This window comes from Colletotrichum destructivum, chromosome 6, assembly GCF_034447905.1.
Source record: "Colletotrichum destructivum chromosome 6, complete sequence".
In the NCBI taxonomy this organism is placed as follows: domain Eukaryota; kingdom Fungi; phylum Ascomycota; class Sordariomycetes; order Glomerellales; family Glomerellaceae; genus Colletotrichum; species Colletotrichum destructivum.
The window spans coordinates 582,209-599,408 of NC_085901.1; the positions used below are offsets into that span (position 1 = coordinate 582,209).

At 55.3% G+C, this 17,200-nt stretch overlaps 4 protein-coding genes across 4 annotated transcripts; 1 reads left to right on the forward strand and 3 right to left on the reverse strand.

Annotated features, from left to right (window-relative positions):
• Positions 1-1,056: 1,056 nt before the first annotated feature.
• On the reverse strand, positions 1,057-1,772 carry CDEST_09353 (Putative Cell wall mannoprotein; the record flags this gene model as incomplete). The annotated part of the gene is made up of 2 exons (XM_062925512.1): positions 1,057-1,560; positions 1,620-1,772. 2 exons carry the CDS (start codon positions 1,770-1,772, stop codon positions 1,057-1,059), a joined length of 657 nt encoding a protein of 218 aa, XP_062781563.1.
• Positions 1,773-2,837: 1,065 nt separating this feature from the next.
• On the reverse strand, positions 2,838-2,987 carry CDEST_09354 (uncharacterized protein; the record flags this gene model as incomplete). Its single annotated transcript, XM_062925513.1, has 1 exon — positions 2,838-2,987. The coding sequence occupies one exon, from the start codon at positions 2,985-2,987 to the stop codon at positions 2,838-2,840; it is 150 nt and encodes a 49-aa protein (XP_062781564.1).
• Positions 2,988-7,383: 4,396 nt separating this feature from the next.
• On the reverse strand, positions 7,384-8,265 carry CDEST_09355 (Putative archaeal/bacterial/fungal rhodopsin, rhodopsin, retinal binding, yro2-like, 7TM; the record flags this gene model as incomplete). The annotated part of the gene is made up of 1 exon (XM_062925514.1): positions 7,384-8,265. One exon carries the CDS (start codon positions 8,263-8,265, stop codon positions 7,384-7,386), a length of 882 nt encoding a protein of 293 aa, XP_062781565.1.
• Positions 8,266-9,781: 1,516 nt separating this feature from the next.
• On the forward strand, positions 9,782-12,287 carry CDEST_09356 (Putative carotenoid oxygenase). The gene is made up of 2 exons (XM_062925515.1): positions 9,782-10,263; positions 10,331-12,287. The coding sequence occupies exons 1-2, from the start codon at positions 10,211-10,213 to the stop codon at positions 12,147-12,149; spliced, it is 1,872 nt and encodes a 623-aa protein (XP_062781566.1). The 5' UTR covers positions 9,782-10,210; the 3' UTR covers positions 12,150-12,287.
• Positions 12,288-17,200: the final 4,913 nt, after the last annotated feature.

Below are 17,200 nucleotides of genomic sequence, written 5' to 3' on the forward strand. Positions count from 1 at the left end.
ACGAAGGGTCAAGCGAGCACCACGGTGGGATATCATGGCATGGGGGACGAGGGAGGGGAGCCACAAGGAGCAGAGGCTCCGCCAAGCATGATGTCAGAATGAATGCTGTGGCGAACCCGAGCACTTTTTCGTTGTGTTTCCCCCGGACGTTACCTTTTGAACCCACAGCTCCTTTAAGTTCGAGACCTTTTTACCTAGTTCAAGGGCCCTTGTCCGATTAAGTGCAATCAACGGTGGTCGTTTATACGCAGGAAGAGAGGGTCGCGTGATGATGCTTGGACGTTGGCTGCTTCGCCCTGCTCTCTGCGTGGCGTGTGCCAAGTCGATGCGTGGCGCCGCGGGACGAACCCGACAGAAAGGAGAAAACAAAGGAAAAAGAGATGATAGGCGGGCGGCCTGTAAGACAAGCTGCGGCCCAGTGCTCCACAACGTCTTCCTCTGCCGTTCCTGAACACGGTCGAAATTCACCCGAATCTTCTCCGCTGAGTCATCAACAACACCGTCTAAATAGCCATTTAACACAGTAATCAACACAGTGCCAGGTCCCTTCCAAACCTGTCCTGTCTGCTTGTCTGACAACTGCAGCTCCTCCTCACCAAGCCATCATCCCAGCCTTACGCCATCTTTTCCCAAACTTGACATCATGGAGAAATACAATACTCCCAATGTAGCACTTATCAACAGGCTCTTACCATTGGTTCTTGTGCCCGCACCAACACCATCAGCAACTACCAACACCGCTTGATGTAGAGAACGGATAAACTTAACGGGACGCGAGGGGCTGCACTGTCAACTTCTTTTGATAGTAATTCCCTTACTACTAAGAGTCACGCAATCAGGTCAAGACTGAACCTAAGTTCAATGTTGAAAAATACTACTTCAATTGTAGGACAGACTTGCAGCGCAGCTGCTCTGGCAGCTCAGCTGACCCGCCATTCATCCACTATCAGTACAGGTTACAGAAACGAACACGCTAATAGTCTTCATATAATCATCAGATGCTCCAGACCAGGATGAACCACTTCCTCACACGCATGCCTCTTCCTTCTGGACAGCTTAGGCGATGACCTCGGCGTGAAACTGCTCTGCGGCGGCAGCAGCGGGTGCGGCGGGCGTGGCAGGGGCAGCAGGGGCGGCGGGAGCGGCGGCACCGGCACCGGCACCGGCACCTCCCTCGGAGAGCTTCTGAATGCCACCGTCCAGGGAGGTGGTGACCTGATCGACGGACTGCTGGGCGATGCTCTGGCCGATGGCAGGGATCTTAGAGACAACAGCCGTGCTGAAGTCGCCGGCGACGGCCTTCTGCGACTTGAGCTGGTCGACGGCGATGGAGGTGGCGCCAAGCTTGTCGAGCTCAGGCTTCTTGCTGACGAGGTCGTCAACAGCCGTCTGGACGGCCGTCGTCAGGCCACCAGCAGACTGCTGGAGGGTGAGCGCGTCGGTGAGGGAGAGCTCCTGGGCGCCCTGGATCTGCGTAGTGCCGTCCTTCAGCTGGGTCTGGACCTTGTTGGAGGCGTCGAGGAGGTTGGCGGCGCTGTTGGGGTCCGCGGCGCTGAGGGCCTAGTGTATGACGGGTTAGCTTCGGCTGTCAATGCCGGTTCTTGGGTTCTGGGGCTTACCTTGACGGCAACATCGAGCTGGCCGAGGGAGTCCTGAACGTTGGTCAGGGCACCCTGGATGGTCTGGAGTTGACGCTTGCTGTTGAGGGATGCAGGCAGGGCAATGGCGGAGCCGGCAAGCAGAGCCTGAACGAAGACGTTGGTGAAGTGCATTATAGCGGCTGGTTGAGGAGGTGGTGCTTGAGTAATTGCTTGAGCTGGTGAGTTACTTGGAAGTAGCAGGAGTGGAGATGGTGGATGGTTTATGGAAGATTGCACTGCTTGATGATGCTGATATGGAAGGAAACTGCATGTCCGACAGAGGACACTCATCGACTTAATATACCCAGCTTGGAGACTTCACGAATAAGGCAAACCGCCTCCTCCTCGACTCCACAAACCATCCTCCATCCGAACCGCTCTGTATCACGGCCAGGAGGCGTCGGAAACCGTAAGACTCGTCACCCTGCATCCTCGGCATCCAGACTCACGCGGTGCGCAAAGCCGACAGTCTCTCACAGCCGCCATCACGGAAAGCAGGCCAGCCATCGCGCCCAAATTGCCGCAACAAAATAAGGCAGCAGCGCATCGAGAGCCTCATCCGGCTTGGGGCAGCAGGCCCACGGCCCACGGCGGCGCGAGGACGTACCCTTGAAACTGCGCGCAGACAACATCCCGTGCGGCGTACGATCTTGCTACTCGAAAAGAACCCATCACGGCTTTCTCTTCTCGTCTTCAGATGAAACAAAACGCCAAATCACCGACTCCACCCCCCCCCCCCCCCCCAACCCCGGCCCGGAGACGTCAGTTCCTCCCGTGTCAACGCTTGGGCAGGGAGGTGATGTTGAACTTCCACCGCAAGTCTTCATGGGTCTCCTTTTGGGATCGGAGAGGTGATCTCCTCTATTTTTGTCTCTCTGGGCTGTCAGTGGTGTGTGTGTGTGTGTACGCCCACTGCGATGGACGTGTTCGCCACTGCTCGACCCGGACCATAGACAGACAGTTGTCGCGATCCACGCGCGACACCATTCGGATGACACTTGGCTTGCTCGGTCTTGAACCCCCTGTATTTGTCAAAATTCGTGACATTGGCTGTGTTCTTGACGCACCAATCGCAATGGACGAAAGGAAATCTGGAAGCCTGGTGTTGACTGTGGTCTCGATGCAAGCAGACACCAACCATGCATGGCCTCTTGCGCCTGCGCCTGCGGTGCTGCTTGTCACCCGTCACGCTAGCATCTAGATTTCCTCTCTTGAACCAACGCGAACAGGCTTAGCTGGGCATGTCAACCTGGTGTCTTCTGGGCTAGTCCGTGGCGCAGGTTCGTGTTGACTTCGGTCCTGCAGAACTTCAAGCATATCAGGCGCGGGGATGCCAGTACCGAGCATCCCGGGGTGTTCCGCCTGCACGTATGTGTCCTGCACCTATGTGTCACCAGCCTCAAGATCTGGGGCAAGCTGCGTAGACCCCCGCCAGGACTCTCACGAAGTGCTACGTGTGTCGCCTGCACGGCAGCCACTAGTGCGGCAGTCAGTGTCATCGTGCGTCCGGGTGTCGACGCCGCGCAGCTTGCAATCGCCCACGACAACCAAGGACCCCGTGGCAACAACCGTGGCGAAAGAGAACCACTGCTCTTCGTTAACCCGCCTCGAAACGGCCCGCATTCGGATTCGACTCGGCACGCTCAGTATATTCGGTTCTCATCCGAGACGATGACACAGTTGACAAATGGTTTCTGCAAGATGTCAAATCGACGCAGACACCATCCACCGAGTCGAGGTCCGTGCCGCATGTCTCTCCAAATGCACTCGGGCAAGAACACTCTGAACTTCAGGGCCTGTCACCGATCTGATGCCGGATTTGGCTGGTACAGCGATGGCGGAGAGATGGACCCCATCATCCTGAAGAGGGTAGAGCTGTCGAATCTCTCATCATCACGACGGCGGCCCTGCCCGTGACTTAGGTTCGTCGGATGACTTTGCCTCGGCGAGGTATTAATGGGATTATGAAAAAGGGTCAAGTTCCGAGGGCCAAGAGGTGATCCTCGAGGCGTGAGGGGATTCGGGCGAGACTCCCTGGCACCTCTCCCTTGATGTTGTGCCCTGATCCCATGTCCGATGTTGTCAAACAATCTGGAGCGCTGGGCTCACCTCGGCCCCTTCATGAACCCTGGCTCGGGCTGCGTCCGGGGTTGCTCAGACCATGTGTTTGCTACGTCCGAATTTTTTTTTTTGTCCCTCTCCAGGTCTGGATCGGGCCAGAGTGTGCCTGTCTTCGTGGGTTCACACACCCGGACCCCGACGATTCCACGGCGTTCGTTCATCTTGGGAGCGATAACCGTCCCACAAATCACCATGCTCCAGTCCGGACCTTCTAGGTTGAAGGTTCTGAGAACAGTGAACTATCTCAAGCCGAAAATTTCCTATAAGGGTCGCCTGGAACCCCCGTCGTCGGATCTGGCCTAATCCGGATGCATCTCTTTCGCATATGGCCCGCTTTGAAGTCGTGGGCCTACGAAGGGTGTCTGCGGTCTCTCAGAAGATCGTTCACTTTGGGGTAGATCACGGCCCGGCAAGAATCACAGGGCAAGGTTGTTCTTCGGTGAGCTTTGATCCAGGGGCTGTACCCGAAAATAAGAGTTGCTGTTCATCTTGGTCATCACGTTTTGAGAACCCTGCCACAGGGAAGATCCTCATAGTATGGTTGTTGGATTCGGTGGCTGCCTCGAGCGTTCCGTCAGCAGGAGATGCCGTACCAGGTGGCTTTTCAGGGGGATCTCCCCAGGTGGGGGCCCTTGGCTAATAATGGCTATCCGCTCCCAGCTCCTTTGTCAAGAACTCGTCTTTAAGAGTGTTGATTTGATTGCCCACCGTCTCAGCCGACATATTTTGTGGTGTAGTCAAGCCTCCCAGGACCCCACAAGCTCTCTTTACAAGCTCTGTTCCCTCCAGACGGACCCCTGGGCCCATGTTTGCCTGGTGGATTAAGCAAAAGGGGTCCTATATACGACGAACCCTAGCCATAGCCTTCGGCCCTTCGTAGTTGGGTTCATCACGACAAGGTACGGACGGATGCAGGTCCGGAAAGTAAGTGACGGACAGTTGAACTCAGCCGAACCGATACCATTGCGCTTGAAAAAAGAGGGTTAGAGTTTGTCTGCTCGCACTCGCAGTCGCAAAGCGCTCTGTGAAGGGTTGCGGCTTTTGTGGTGTCGATCGATGTCAGGCCGGTCCTGTTTACTTGATATCCCAAAAAGAATGTGCACGATTGCCCTGCTGGGCCATCAATACTACAACAAGTCCAAAAAAACCCATATCCCCGTTCCCCTTTTCAGTAATCACTTCTATAGTTACGATGGTCATGGCTTGCTCTATGACAGCTGTGAGTGGAGGCCGGATTTCTTTTGGCCTTCTTATGTATCACCATTGGTTCCACACCTGGTCGTATTCTGGTTAGTAGTTCTTGTCAAGGTCTGTCTTCTCTGCCGTGGACTTGTAACAATTATACACGGGTCTTTTGTGGCCCTTAGACCAAGCTGATAACGGCCTCGCTGCCCCAAATCCTGGCTTCTCCCCCCCCTGAAGATGGGCTTACTTACCTTTCCGCCACCCGCCTTGGAATCATGCATCTTTCCCGTTCATTTATAGAAGACCAAGTGACCCCAAGGCTTTATTCCTTCGCCACCCGGTCTCGTTCCACTCCGCCTCAAGTTTCGCAGCACTATCCAACTGTAGCTTCGTGAGCCGGCTCAGCCGTCGACTAGACAGAAGACCTCTGGCGCTGTTTCGCACTCATGCCTCTTCGTAATACTTGATATAGAGACGCAACGACTCCAGATACTCTGGCCGAAGCGATTCCGGGCTATCCGTAGACACTGGATCCACTTCCGGCCTTTCGTCCTTGTTTGCCCAGCTTGTCCATCTCCATAATCTCATCCTTGCTGACGAGCAAAGTGTCTTTGTGGATATGCAGAAGCCTCAGGCGCAACAAGGCATGGAGGCCACTAACCTTGCCTTTCCATTCGCCCGTCACGTACGATGAATAGCCCTGACAGCCAAGAAGCAAGAACTCAAGGCCTGCTGCGTGTTCCGCAACTTCCTACTGATGAGGTCTGGCTGAAATGGGCTATCGTCGGACGGATGGGGCTGTTCAGATGTCTGGCCCCGATGCGAACGCGGAATCAAGGTTCACGCTCAACCTTTATGGGCCCCAATTAACCGCCTGAGTCATCGGCGAAAATCACCCTTTTTTCACGAACTTAACCAGCAGTTACTGTCTGCTGTAACACCCTGGTAAATACCATGGAACTCTAAGCTTCAAGTGATCCATGTCTTGCCGGGGTTAGAAATAACCTCTATGGCTAACGCTGGGGATATAAGATGCTGGGTTGATCGGCTGTTAGGCAGCTTAAGGAATCCTCTTCCAACAACAACTGAATTGCCCATAGAATCAAGATCGCTAATTCCAACCCCATTTGGAATTAGCGATCTTGATTCTATGGGCAATTCAGTTGTATCGAGGTTCAAAGCCTAGCCGCGGTAGAAGAAAACGATTTCTGGATGGCTATCAACCATATATCGAACACGCCGCCGATCAAGACCTTCGGGTCCTTGCGACGGCTGCTGCCGCGTGTGCCAGGCTAGCACGGCACCAGAAGGGAAGCGATTCTGTCGCTGGAAAAGACGCCCTCGCTCATTGCAATGCTTCCGAGCACACCGCGCGAGGTGCGTGTGCTGGTTGAAGGTGGGCATCGGGGGAGGTTCCAGTTCGCCAATGACTACAAGACGCACGTCAGGCGAGCCACAAAAGCCAAGGTGAGTTGATAATGCCGCGAGGCAGTCTTCTTTTTCTCCATCGACGTGGACTCACTCACAAAGGGGGACTTCCTAGTAGTAAACCAGAGTCGGACGAAGATAGGCGACCATACGTGGTTGGGAAACGAGTCGCATCTTGCTGCCGCCTGGTTGTGGTGTGAAGGGATTCGGGTCGCGGGAGTACGAAAGGATGCTCTTGTATCAGTAAAGATGGAAACATGAACATCAAGTTTGGAAGGCCAATCCAGGGAATGGCTTCGAGTTTTAGCGAAGCCGTATCTTGTCGGATACGACGACCTGGCAAATGGCATCTGATTAGCACCGGCGCTTGCACCAACAACCCCCTACTCTTTAAAATGGCCAGCAAAGCTTTCTCAATTCGTGAGATCCCCGCTCTCAAGGAGACAAATGAGCCCTCTGAAGTAGACAAAGAATCCAGAAAGGCTTACCGACGCTCCAACTTCTCTAGCTACACTTGGGCTTACCTAGGGTAAAGAACTCGGCTTGTGGATACGCGAAAAGAATGCGTACAAGCCTTCGATACAACTACAAAGGGGTCAGCACCATAGGTCCATAGCTCGTTACACACCGATTTCGGAATTTCAGGTTCATATACGACAGGATGCAAAACTTTGGCTTTTAGATATGAAATTAATATAAAACAATAAGTATCCCTCTCTCGGGTATAATAACCACTTATTCTCGTACTCGGCACACATCTGGTTCCACTCCGTGATTAGACCAGATAAACTAAACTACAAGGAACGCCAACATTCCCAACGAAAATGCTGCTTGGTACCCTCCATCCACTTACAGCCACTCTCAAAACTTAGGAAGATTGCGTAGAAGAATTTTTCTTTTTTGAAACATTCAAATCATGCCTGCAACAGACCGATCATTGCAAATGTTCAGAAACCCCCACCAACATACCAACGCATCGAAACACGAGAGCGTGAGTTTATACTCGGCTCTAGAGCCCGTTGCTAGGCCCGGCACCGCCAACGTGGCCGTGCTCGCCCTCATGCTGTCCGGGACGGATCTTGGGCTGACCCGGCTCGCGGATGTGCAGGCCCAGAGCGGCCAGGTCGATATTGCGGTGTCCCCAAAGTAGGAGGAAGCCGAACAGAGGCTTGGCAAGCACGTCCAGAATGCCATAGAAGACGGCCTCCGAGTCGGGGTGAATGATGTTGCCGCCCTCGCTGACGCCCCAGGCGATCGGGTACAGGAACCAGAGGAAGATGGTCAGCACGCCGCAGTTGCGGTACGTGGTGCTGACGTTGCCGCCCAGCGCCGCCGCGTGCCGCCGGCCGTCGATTACGAGCGCGTAGACGACGTACAAGAAGGCGAACATGCCGAACACCCAGTAGGCCCACTTGTAGCTCGTGCTCGTGAGGGCGCCGACCAGACCGGTGACGATCATGATCTCGTCCGCGAGCAGAGTGACAAGGATCGTGGGCCAGGGCACGCCGGCGGTCAGGAGCAGGTCGAGCAGCAGAAGCGGCGTCGTGATGAACCAGTCGATGTACCGCACGTAGAAGATCTCGCGGGTGCCGGCGCCGCCGGGGCCGAGAATGTCATTGCGGCGCGGGAACTCGACCTGGATAGGCACGCGGCCGAGGCCGGCGCCCATGGAAAAGTACGCTATGCAAGCGACGAAGGTGATGGAGGCCGTGATGTAGTGGAAGAGACGGTGCGACTCGCGCTTGCCAAAGGCCATGCCCAGGAAAACGAGGGTCGAGCCGGCCATAATGGCGCAGACGGCAAAGTACCAGTCCGAGGCGCGCGTCGAGATGCCCAGGTCGGCCTGCTGGCCGACTTGGGCATTGGTGTTGAGGGCTTGATTGCCGGACATTCTGATGTTGTTCTTGTACGCGGCTCGGTCGAGTGTTTCGAAGCTGGTGGAAGCTCGAATAACGGTTGAGTGTCGGGGACAGCGATGGGATATTCCGATCCTTGATGGCTGACCGTGACTACTGTGTGTAACTCCAAAGGGATCGGGGTAGGGGAATGAGTTGGGGAGCTCTGATACTTGCAATATATCCCAACTCTCGTCTCTCGACCGGCTCAGGTCAGGGCTCAGGCCAACGCGATTCCAAACGCCCCTGCCGGGTGATCCGCATCTTGCCCCAATGCATGAGTCCACGGAACTTGGGAGGGAAGTGGAAAATTTGGCATTTGAGATGGCCATGGACTCCGGATGACGTTTAGATTCGTAACCACGACCAACCATGTGCCTCAGTCAACAGACGAAGGGGGGGGCCGACGACCAAAGGCGAGGGGGCGATGGAATCGGCAACAGCTTTTTCATTCGGAACAAGTTGGCTTTGTGGAGGACCGAAGCCAAACCGCTGACACCCTCTCGCCTGAGACTAGGCCAAACACCAGCCAAGGCAGGCACTAACACCTGTAGCCAAAAGCTTAGCTGGCGGCGAGTTCCCTGTCGATCGCCCGGCGTGCGTTAACGAAACGTTGGAATCACATCGCAGCACCCCCAAGGAAAACTTCCTGGCCCGCCTCACCCTGGAAGCGGGGTCGGGCGAATGAGATGGGCGGCTCCGTTATGAATCCATGACGACGAGAGTTAATCTAGACCTCTCGCCCCGTCTGTAAAGGTGCCAAGTGGAGAAAGATATCCAACCGCGGTCCAGGTGTGTATGGAAACCATGGGCGGCAAAAGCGAAAACGACACCACCTTGGTTCTTGTTCCCGTCGGTCGCTGTCGAAGCGGGATGATACAATGATAACGTTGCTTCTGGCGGTTAGGAGTCGACGGACGACTTCGTATCGATGAAGTCACCACTTTCACCCGGCTTTTGGTGCACCGGATGCCGCCGGGTGGTATTCCCGGCCCCACATTACCGGGCCTAGTGCCGGCAAATAATTGATGAGGCAGTTGATGTCTGCAGTGCAAACCCAGAACAGAACTTGGCAACACCACCGGCAAGACGACACAAACCGTCCTCTTTTTTTTGTCGATCCAACGCCCAAACGGCCGGCTAGAAACATCTTAGCGTGCCTCTTTAGAAGTTGTTGCAGACGCAGCAAAAAAGAGCAAACGCTCGTCGATCGCCAAGCCATGGGCCCGATCTGTGTCTCGCAATTTGCAACCATGATTCCGCCCACCCTTGCTTCAAAACGGGTCCGGTGACCACACGCTGAGCAGCACGGTCACGGTTCACGCCAATATTAGCGTCCATCTCCTTCAGCCGAACCTGCGCGCCTGAAAGCTTCCGTCCTCGAAGCGGGGAGAGTTGTTCAAAGTGTTGCGGCCCATCCTTGCCATCGGATTTCAGATGGCCATCTCCATCGCAGTGGCCTTGGGCCTGGGCAAGACATGCTTTCCAACATTTCCCCTCTCATGGACGTCCCAATTCAAACTGCGTCGATGCGAGAAAGATGTTGACTGGCTGGTTAACCCCGAACCTCCGAGCGTTGCTTCGTCCCATGTCGTCACTCACCCAACACCAGTACCTGTACTAGACATCCATCGGCGACTTTGGTGTCGTGGCGAGATGTGCCCAAGTCGCCTACGCATATGTGAAATCACCTTGACCAAACTATGAGCCAGAGAATACTACTCAGATGGGGCACGTACCCTGTCTTCCGGCAGCAGGTTCCGGCATAGTCACGTCGCAGATGCCCCGTAGTATCAACTAGGCAAAGTCGGTAGTCATTGACGTTCCTCTCGTCTCTTGGAAAAGGTTGAAGCTCCTGCCCCTGGTTATGATGGCTGAGAGCAGTATGTAGTGAGGCAAACTTATCGCGGACTCGGGCATCGTTACACACAAAGAGCAGAAATGGTTATCACCCCTCCTGAAGAAGATGCTGTGGCCGCCGAGACTCGCCATCCGTATGTTTTTGTCGTTTCCCTACAACTTTCCATTATCAGTACTAACTTACCATCTCCATTTCCACAGCTATCTGTCTGGTAACTTCGCGCCAATCCAGTCGTGTCTACCCTTGACGCCATGCTCATACGAGGGCACGATACCCCCCGATCTCGCGGGAGGCCAGTACGTCCGCAACGGCGGCAATCCCGTGACGAACGACGACCAGAGCCGAGCGGCACACTGGTTCGACGGTGATGGCATGCTGAGCGGAGTTCTGTTCCGCCGCGTGGGTGAGAAGAAGATCGATATCCAGCCCGAGTTCGTAAATCAGTACCTCCTGACCGACGTCTACTGCCATGCGAAAAGTAACAAGTACCTGCGCCGACCTGTGGTGCCAAGCATTGCGACGCTCGTAAACCCCGCCGTCAGTATGATTCGCATCATGTTCGAGGTCTTTCGCACCGTTCTTCTGGTCATGATCTCCCGCCTCCCAGGGTTTGGTCGTCCGATCAAGAAGATCAGCGTCGCAAACACTAGCGTTCTGTTCCACAACGGACGGGCGCTCGCGACTTGCGAAAGCGGTCCGCCATTGAGATTCGCACTGCCGAGCTTGGAGACCATCGGCTGGTTCAACGGGAGAACGGCTGAGAACGAGCCGATACAGAGCGACGAGAGTGGCTTTGGTGGCACAGGCGTCAAGTCCTTCATGCGGGAGTGGACTACCGCCCACCCCAGAGTCGACCCGGTGACGAAGGAGCTTATCACATTCCACGCAACCTTTGTCAAGCCCTTCGTTCGCTGCTCCGTGGTGCCGCCGACATCAAAGTCGACAATCGGTCGCCAGCCCCTCTTCGATGCTCCTGTTCCGGGAGTCGAATCGCCGAAGATGATGCATGATTTTGGGGTGTCGAGGCACCACACCGTCATCATGGACCTGCCGCTCTCCCTGGATACGATGAACCTGCTCCGCGGGGTTCCCAGTTTATCATACGACTCGGCCGGCAAGTCGCGCTTCGGGGTTTTCCCACGTTATAAACCGCAAGCCGTTCAATGGTTCGAGACAAACCCGTGCACCATTTTCCACACAGCTAACTGTTGGGACACACCGAATCCACACACCGAAACCAACGGCTCTCGTGTGTCAGTGAACCTCGTTGCGTGTCGCCTAACATCGGCAGCCATGGTGTTCAGCGCCGGCAACCTACCGACGCCTGAAGTGAAGCCTGTACCTCCCGAATACGCCGAAGAGGAGCAATGTCGACTGTACTATTACAACTTTCCACTATCGGACATTCCCGGTGTTCAATATAACATCAGACATCAGTGGGCTCTGTCGGCGATTTCACTCGAGTTCCCATCCGTTGCACCGGCATACTCGATGCAGGAAGCGCGGTACGTCTACGGATGTTCGACGGGCGAGGCGTCTTACACTGTTGCCCTTGGGAAAGCGGCAAAGATTGATCACCTGGCCAAGTTCGACATCCGAACGCTTGTCGCACGAGGTTTGGCCAACCCCCCGCAACCCGTCAAAGGATGTGTCGACACGCGGAATATTACCCAGGTTCGGGACAGCAAAAACCCAGAAGACCCAATCAAGCTCTTCCGAATGCCCGATGGATGGTATGCCCAAGAGCCACGTTTCGTACCTCGCGCAGAGTATCGGTCGGAGGACGATGGGTGGTTGTTGACGTATGCGTTTAATGAGGCCCAGCTTGACGAGAGAGGCGAATGCCCCCGAGATGCCGCGAGTGAGCTGTGGATAATCGATGCAACGAATATGAAGGAAATCGTCGCACGGGTGAAACTGCCCCAGCGTGTACCATACGGTCTGCACGGCACCTGGTTCGGCGAGAATGAGATTCAGGAACAAAAGCCATTCGAAAGGGTGAGAAGCATGCAGCAGTGATGTTAATGTGCAACATGTACGGGATACATATACAGCCAGATATTGTTTGAGGGCAACCTGGAGAGTTGGCTTTCATCGTTCGGAACATAATCATAATACCAAAGTCTGTTCAGTTGGGAAATGAGAATAGTTACTGTCGTTATTTTGCCTTCTTCTGGTGGCGCTGAATATGGTTGGGTTTGTCCAGGTTCGCAGGCCGTGAAACCCTACTGCGAATATAAGCCAAGAAAGCCTGAGGAAGGCCTAATCTGATGTCCATGTCAGGAACCCAACTTCGTTTCGTGAGATACAAGTAGGAAAAATATGATGTCTCGGCGACCCCATCCTGTTAGACTGGAAACGGAGGCCGAGGGGCTTGCTCGGTCCTCGGGCCTGTGGTGCATCTCCGCTCCGAGAGACTACTAACAGCTGGCCAATGCAACGGCTCGTCAGGGTCAACAGCGCTAGCTTGCACCATGGAACGACTGGCGGGAGGCGGAAATGTGACGTGTCTATTCTATCAGCGGCGGCAAGCCCAGCAATCCGATGCAACAAGCGTTGTTCCATGGTTCGTCTTGAGTAAGTTAGTCGTGAAGAGGCGATGCGAGCTCAAGGTGTTCGGACGATACGACACGCTGTCTTGGCACCAAAGTCGGTCGCCACCAGAGCGCGCAAGCGGTTGCGCCTACGAAAGAAAAATGAATATGGCCGGCTTGTCGTGCTCACCATCGTCGATAACCCGCCGATTCGATGGCAGACCGGCCGGCGGCTGTTCTCCGGGATATTCACAGTCGGGCGGGCGGCATGTCATGTCGCCTTACCCATCGGCCTCCTCCCGCCCTCGCTAAAATGCTGTGCCCGCAGCGAACCAAGGGGGAGGGGGGCTCGACTCTGCTCGAAGGGAGGGTCCAGTCAGTCCATTGAATGCTGGACCATGGTCCACGCCCCTCACCGCTTCGGCTTCCGCTTGCGGGTGGGAAAGACAACTGGGCACGCTTCGTCGCCCAGAACCCCGGAACCCACACCCTCCCTCCCTTCTCCTCCCGCAGCGGCTTGTGCTGCAAACCCCCCTTCCTCCCCTCATCAATAAGACGTTGAGGCTCACGGGCGGAAAATCGTCAATCCCAACGACGTCCGTTGTCATAGCCGCCGGACGACATTCGTTACGACTTCTTCCGACGGCTGGTTGCGACATGGTGATTGCCCAGACATTTCGAGGGCGCCGAGAGAAACGACCCCACAGGGCAGTGCTGGACGGCGGCGACTATCAGCGAAAGGAGGGATGGGGAGGTTTCGGCGTCCAGATGTCATCTTTTGGCCTCCGAGACCGTGAAAAGATTGGAAGTATGTGTGTGCTTGTGTGTGTGCCTAGGCCCTGGACCCCATCTCAGGCCATTGTGTGTGTGATGGATCGGAAGCGCGTGGTGGCCCGGACCACGGAACACAACATGGCACTTCTCCTCATCCCCGCGTTTTCGCGGACGATATCCATTTCTCCTCTTCTTGCCCCAGGTTCCCCGGCATTGCCATGGGCCCATGGTTCGTGTTCGTGCAGCATCCTGAAGTGTCCCTACGTCTCTTCCAACCTCTTGACTCTCGTCCTGTTTCCATTCTCGGCCATTCTCGTTGGAGGGGGGAAGGGTTGGCAAAAGGTTGGCGACATGGGGCACCCCCACACTTGTCATCTCGCGGCAGACAGATCTAAGCTCCGTGGATGGGGCCGTCGGTTGGCGCAGAACTTTGGGGCAATTAAGCTTAGCAAATGCCAAACGGGGCTGCTGCACGTGGTGCGGATTTTCGATACGTGGCAGCAATTGCCGGGCGACCGAATCCGCCAGCGTGTGTCTGGTCTCAGTGGTCTGTCAGTGGGTGTCAGAGAATGGTAATACACTCTCATTGATCACGACTTGATGCTATTCTTGCGACACGATAATTTGTTTTTCAGGACCTGGTTCCAACCGAGAGGAGACCATGTCGCTGATGTTTCTGTGTCTTGGGTTTCGTCCTGTCGGTCTTGGCCATGCAGGATAGAGGGGAGGGGAAGATTCCTGCAGGGTAAGTCGATGCGAAGGGAGGGTGGATCAATTGCGGCAGATATCACAGGAGAGCCCTGTTTGATGCTGCTTCTGGTCTCTCTCGTTGGTCGACAAAAGTCACGTTGCCTGAGTATTGTGTCGGAGGCACTGAGATACTTTCGCACACGTGTACCTAGGTAGCCAGAACGGTCACTCTTGAGGTCGCACAGGTACACGTCAAAAACAAAAACAAAACATCGGTGATGATCCCCAGTCTACTTGTGCTCCACCGGTTTCAGTGTATCTTGAGCTTGCCGAGCGGATGTCACTAAACGGAAAAGCAGCTTCGATGATGCCTGTGGAAGCCCACAGCCAGTGTGGTCTTGGCCATGTTGCGCAATGCGATTCGACGAGAGGTATCGATTTCGTAAAAAAGGGCATCGTGTCATGTGCCCGCGGTGCATTTCTGGGACGCTGGTACGCGACTTCTTCCGTTTGATATTGCGTCCAACCTGACCAAGGCCAAGACTGCCGCTTGGGTCTGATGGGGAAAAATGGGAAACAACGGCAGCGGGACGACGGCGACTATATGTCGATGTGGAGCATGGCAGCGCTGAGATGTCGCAAACCATGTTTCCCCGCTTAGCCTTAGGGAAACATATGAGAGGAGTATTTATAGTGTACCTCTGTACATCGTACAACACCTAAGTACATCGAATGCTCGGATACCGAGGAGGAGAATCAGTCAACAGTTAGCAGTCAGCGGTCCATCATGCCAGCCTGGTTTTGTCGGGAGGGATGCGCCGTGCTCACCTACCATTCTGGGAGGGCGAGAGTGGGTGCAAGATTGCGCCATTGGCCACCAGGGGTGACGAGGAGGACCGAAAGTTTAGGTTGTTCAATCCCTTTGGACGTGAGGCATCATCCGGGTGGTAGGCATCCCATCCAGTCTCCCCAGCCAATGTGATGCCCCCATGCTGGGACTGCATTCTGGTTTGCAGAAAGCATCTGGGTTTGGGTTTCTGCAAGTTGTTGGCGGCGGAGAGGAGATGGATGGATAGATAGATGGATAGATGACTGACGATGATCAGTTGTTGAGGCAGTTTTGTCGGCCCGCAAGCAACCGGAATGAAATCGAGGCGAGGCGGTTGCCAATGATGGACGGTCGAAAATCAAGGCACGAGACAGGTCTTGGTATGATGTCGACGTCGGTGTGTGCCTGCCCCCGTCCGTCAGAGGAGACGGTCCACGTCTATAGGTACCTACCTAGGTAGATGACAGAAGGTGAGAGGGGAAGGTAAGCTTGGCGGGAGACGGCCAGCCTCTCGGTTGGCGCACTGCGCAGGGTCCGTAAGATTCGCAAGGGCCTGTCTGTCGTCTCTCTCTCGTCTCTCTCCTTGGCCATTGCTTTCTGGGCTGGGATGTGGGGGGGATGAATGTCATCTGATGTACCGCTCCCGAGTAGGGGCTCAACGAGGAAAAGCGTACGGATACACGGGTCACAGAACAGTCACAGAACAGTCTTCGAAGAGGGGAGAGAGTACCTAAACTACCTACTTACCTAAGATAGCGTCAGGTAATTGCTGGAGAAGGAATCCCGCAGATAAGCGGTAATGTGCTTGGCTCTTTCGCCAGGCCCAGTCAGGTCTTTCAAGTTATCCGCACTGAGGTGGAAAGCGCTATCAAGAAATGAGGTGCACCTTCCCTCCCATCGTAGCTTCCTTCTTTCTTCTGGAACGGAATCCCCCCCAAAAGTGGCAGGCAGGGCAGCGATAGGCTAGCGCACCACGCCAAGAGCCGCGTGCCATGCGGCCAATCAGATCAATGCGTGCTTGGGGATCAATCTGGTAAATCATCGTATCAGCAAGTACCTTCCTCACCTACCTATGATTACAAGAAATGCCCAGAATGATGCGTGATGTATACAAGTCGAGGCAGCATGCAGTACCTGTATACAGATACATGGTAACACATAGGGAGGGAAAACAACAAGGTGTTGCTTGCAGCACCTCGATGCCATCTTCATGACTTTACACCCCCCACCTACCTACCCAGGGACCGAACTGGCAGCTCGACGGTTTGGACGAAGCGTTTGCACAGCCACCGTGGCCGCATCCTATCAGCTGGCTAGAAGCATCTCGACCCCAGCCGTTTCACGGTCCCATGATTGGATGGCGGGCTCCCTCCTTGCCTGATGACGACGACCAGCCCGCTCTCGGCGGACATCGGTGGTGCTTGGCGGCGCCGCTGGTCTGCATCTCCACCCCGGCCGCCGGAGTACGTACTGCGTGTATGTGGTCGTCTGCGCCGCTAGGCGTGTACGAACACTGTCTTCTCGTCCGTCGCCTCCCTTACGAATACAGCTGTTGTATTAGCGATTGCCACGACTAGTCTTCGGGGAGAGGGGCTGTGACAGCGCGATGCGTCACGGTTTCGTCCCGGTTCGTGGGAGAGTCACGGAGAGCGAGAGTATCCGTACGCAGTCCGCAGCAGCAAACCAGTGGTTTTCGGTCCTTCCCAGTTGTTTTACAGACGTTTCCCCAGTGTCCCCCCTTGAGCACGCGACCGCTGGGGCCAGTTCCTTGCTTCTGGTGGACGCGGCTTGCCACCGTCCGTCACCTGTTGTGTGCCTTCTGCCACCTGTCCTGTGTTACGCCACCGAATCCCATTCGCGTCGCCAGCTCCAGGAAGGAGAGGGAGGTATGGAGAAGGTAGCTACTTACCAACTTCTCTCTCACCTGCCCTTTCCTGCGAATAGGTACTTGCAGTACCTACCTATCTAGGTACCTTACCTTACCTTTACGGTTCTTCGGTAGGTATACTCGGCCACTCCCCTCCCCGTCGCGCTTTTGCCGGGTTCCCGCTTGTCAAGCAGCGCAGCGCAGAGCACAGCAGGAAGACACCATTGGCAATCCGGACGTCGACAGGTGGGAGCACCTCCAAAGACCAAGCAAGAAGAGCACGCCCAGATGGGATCCAAACCTTGAGGCAATCAAGCCCGCCCGCCCCTGCTGCTTGCCAAGCTTCCCGCCCACTGGTGCACCGCCTGCTCTTTCT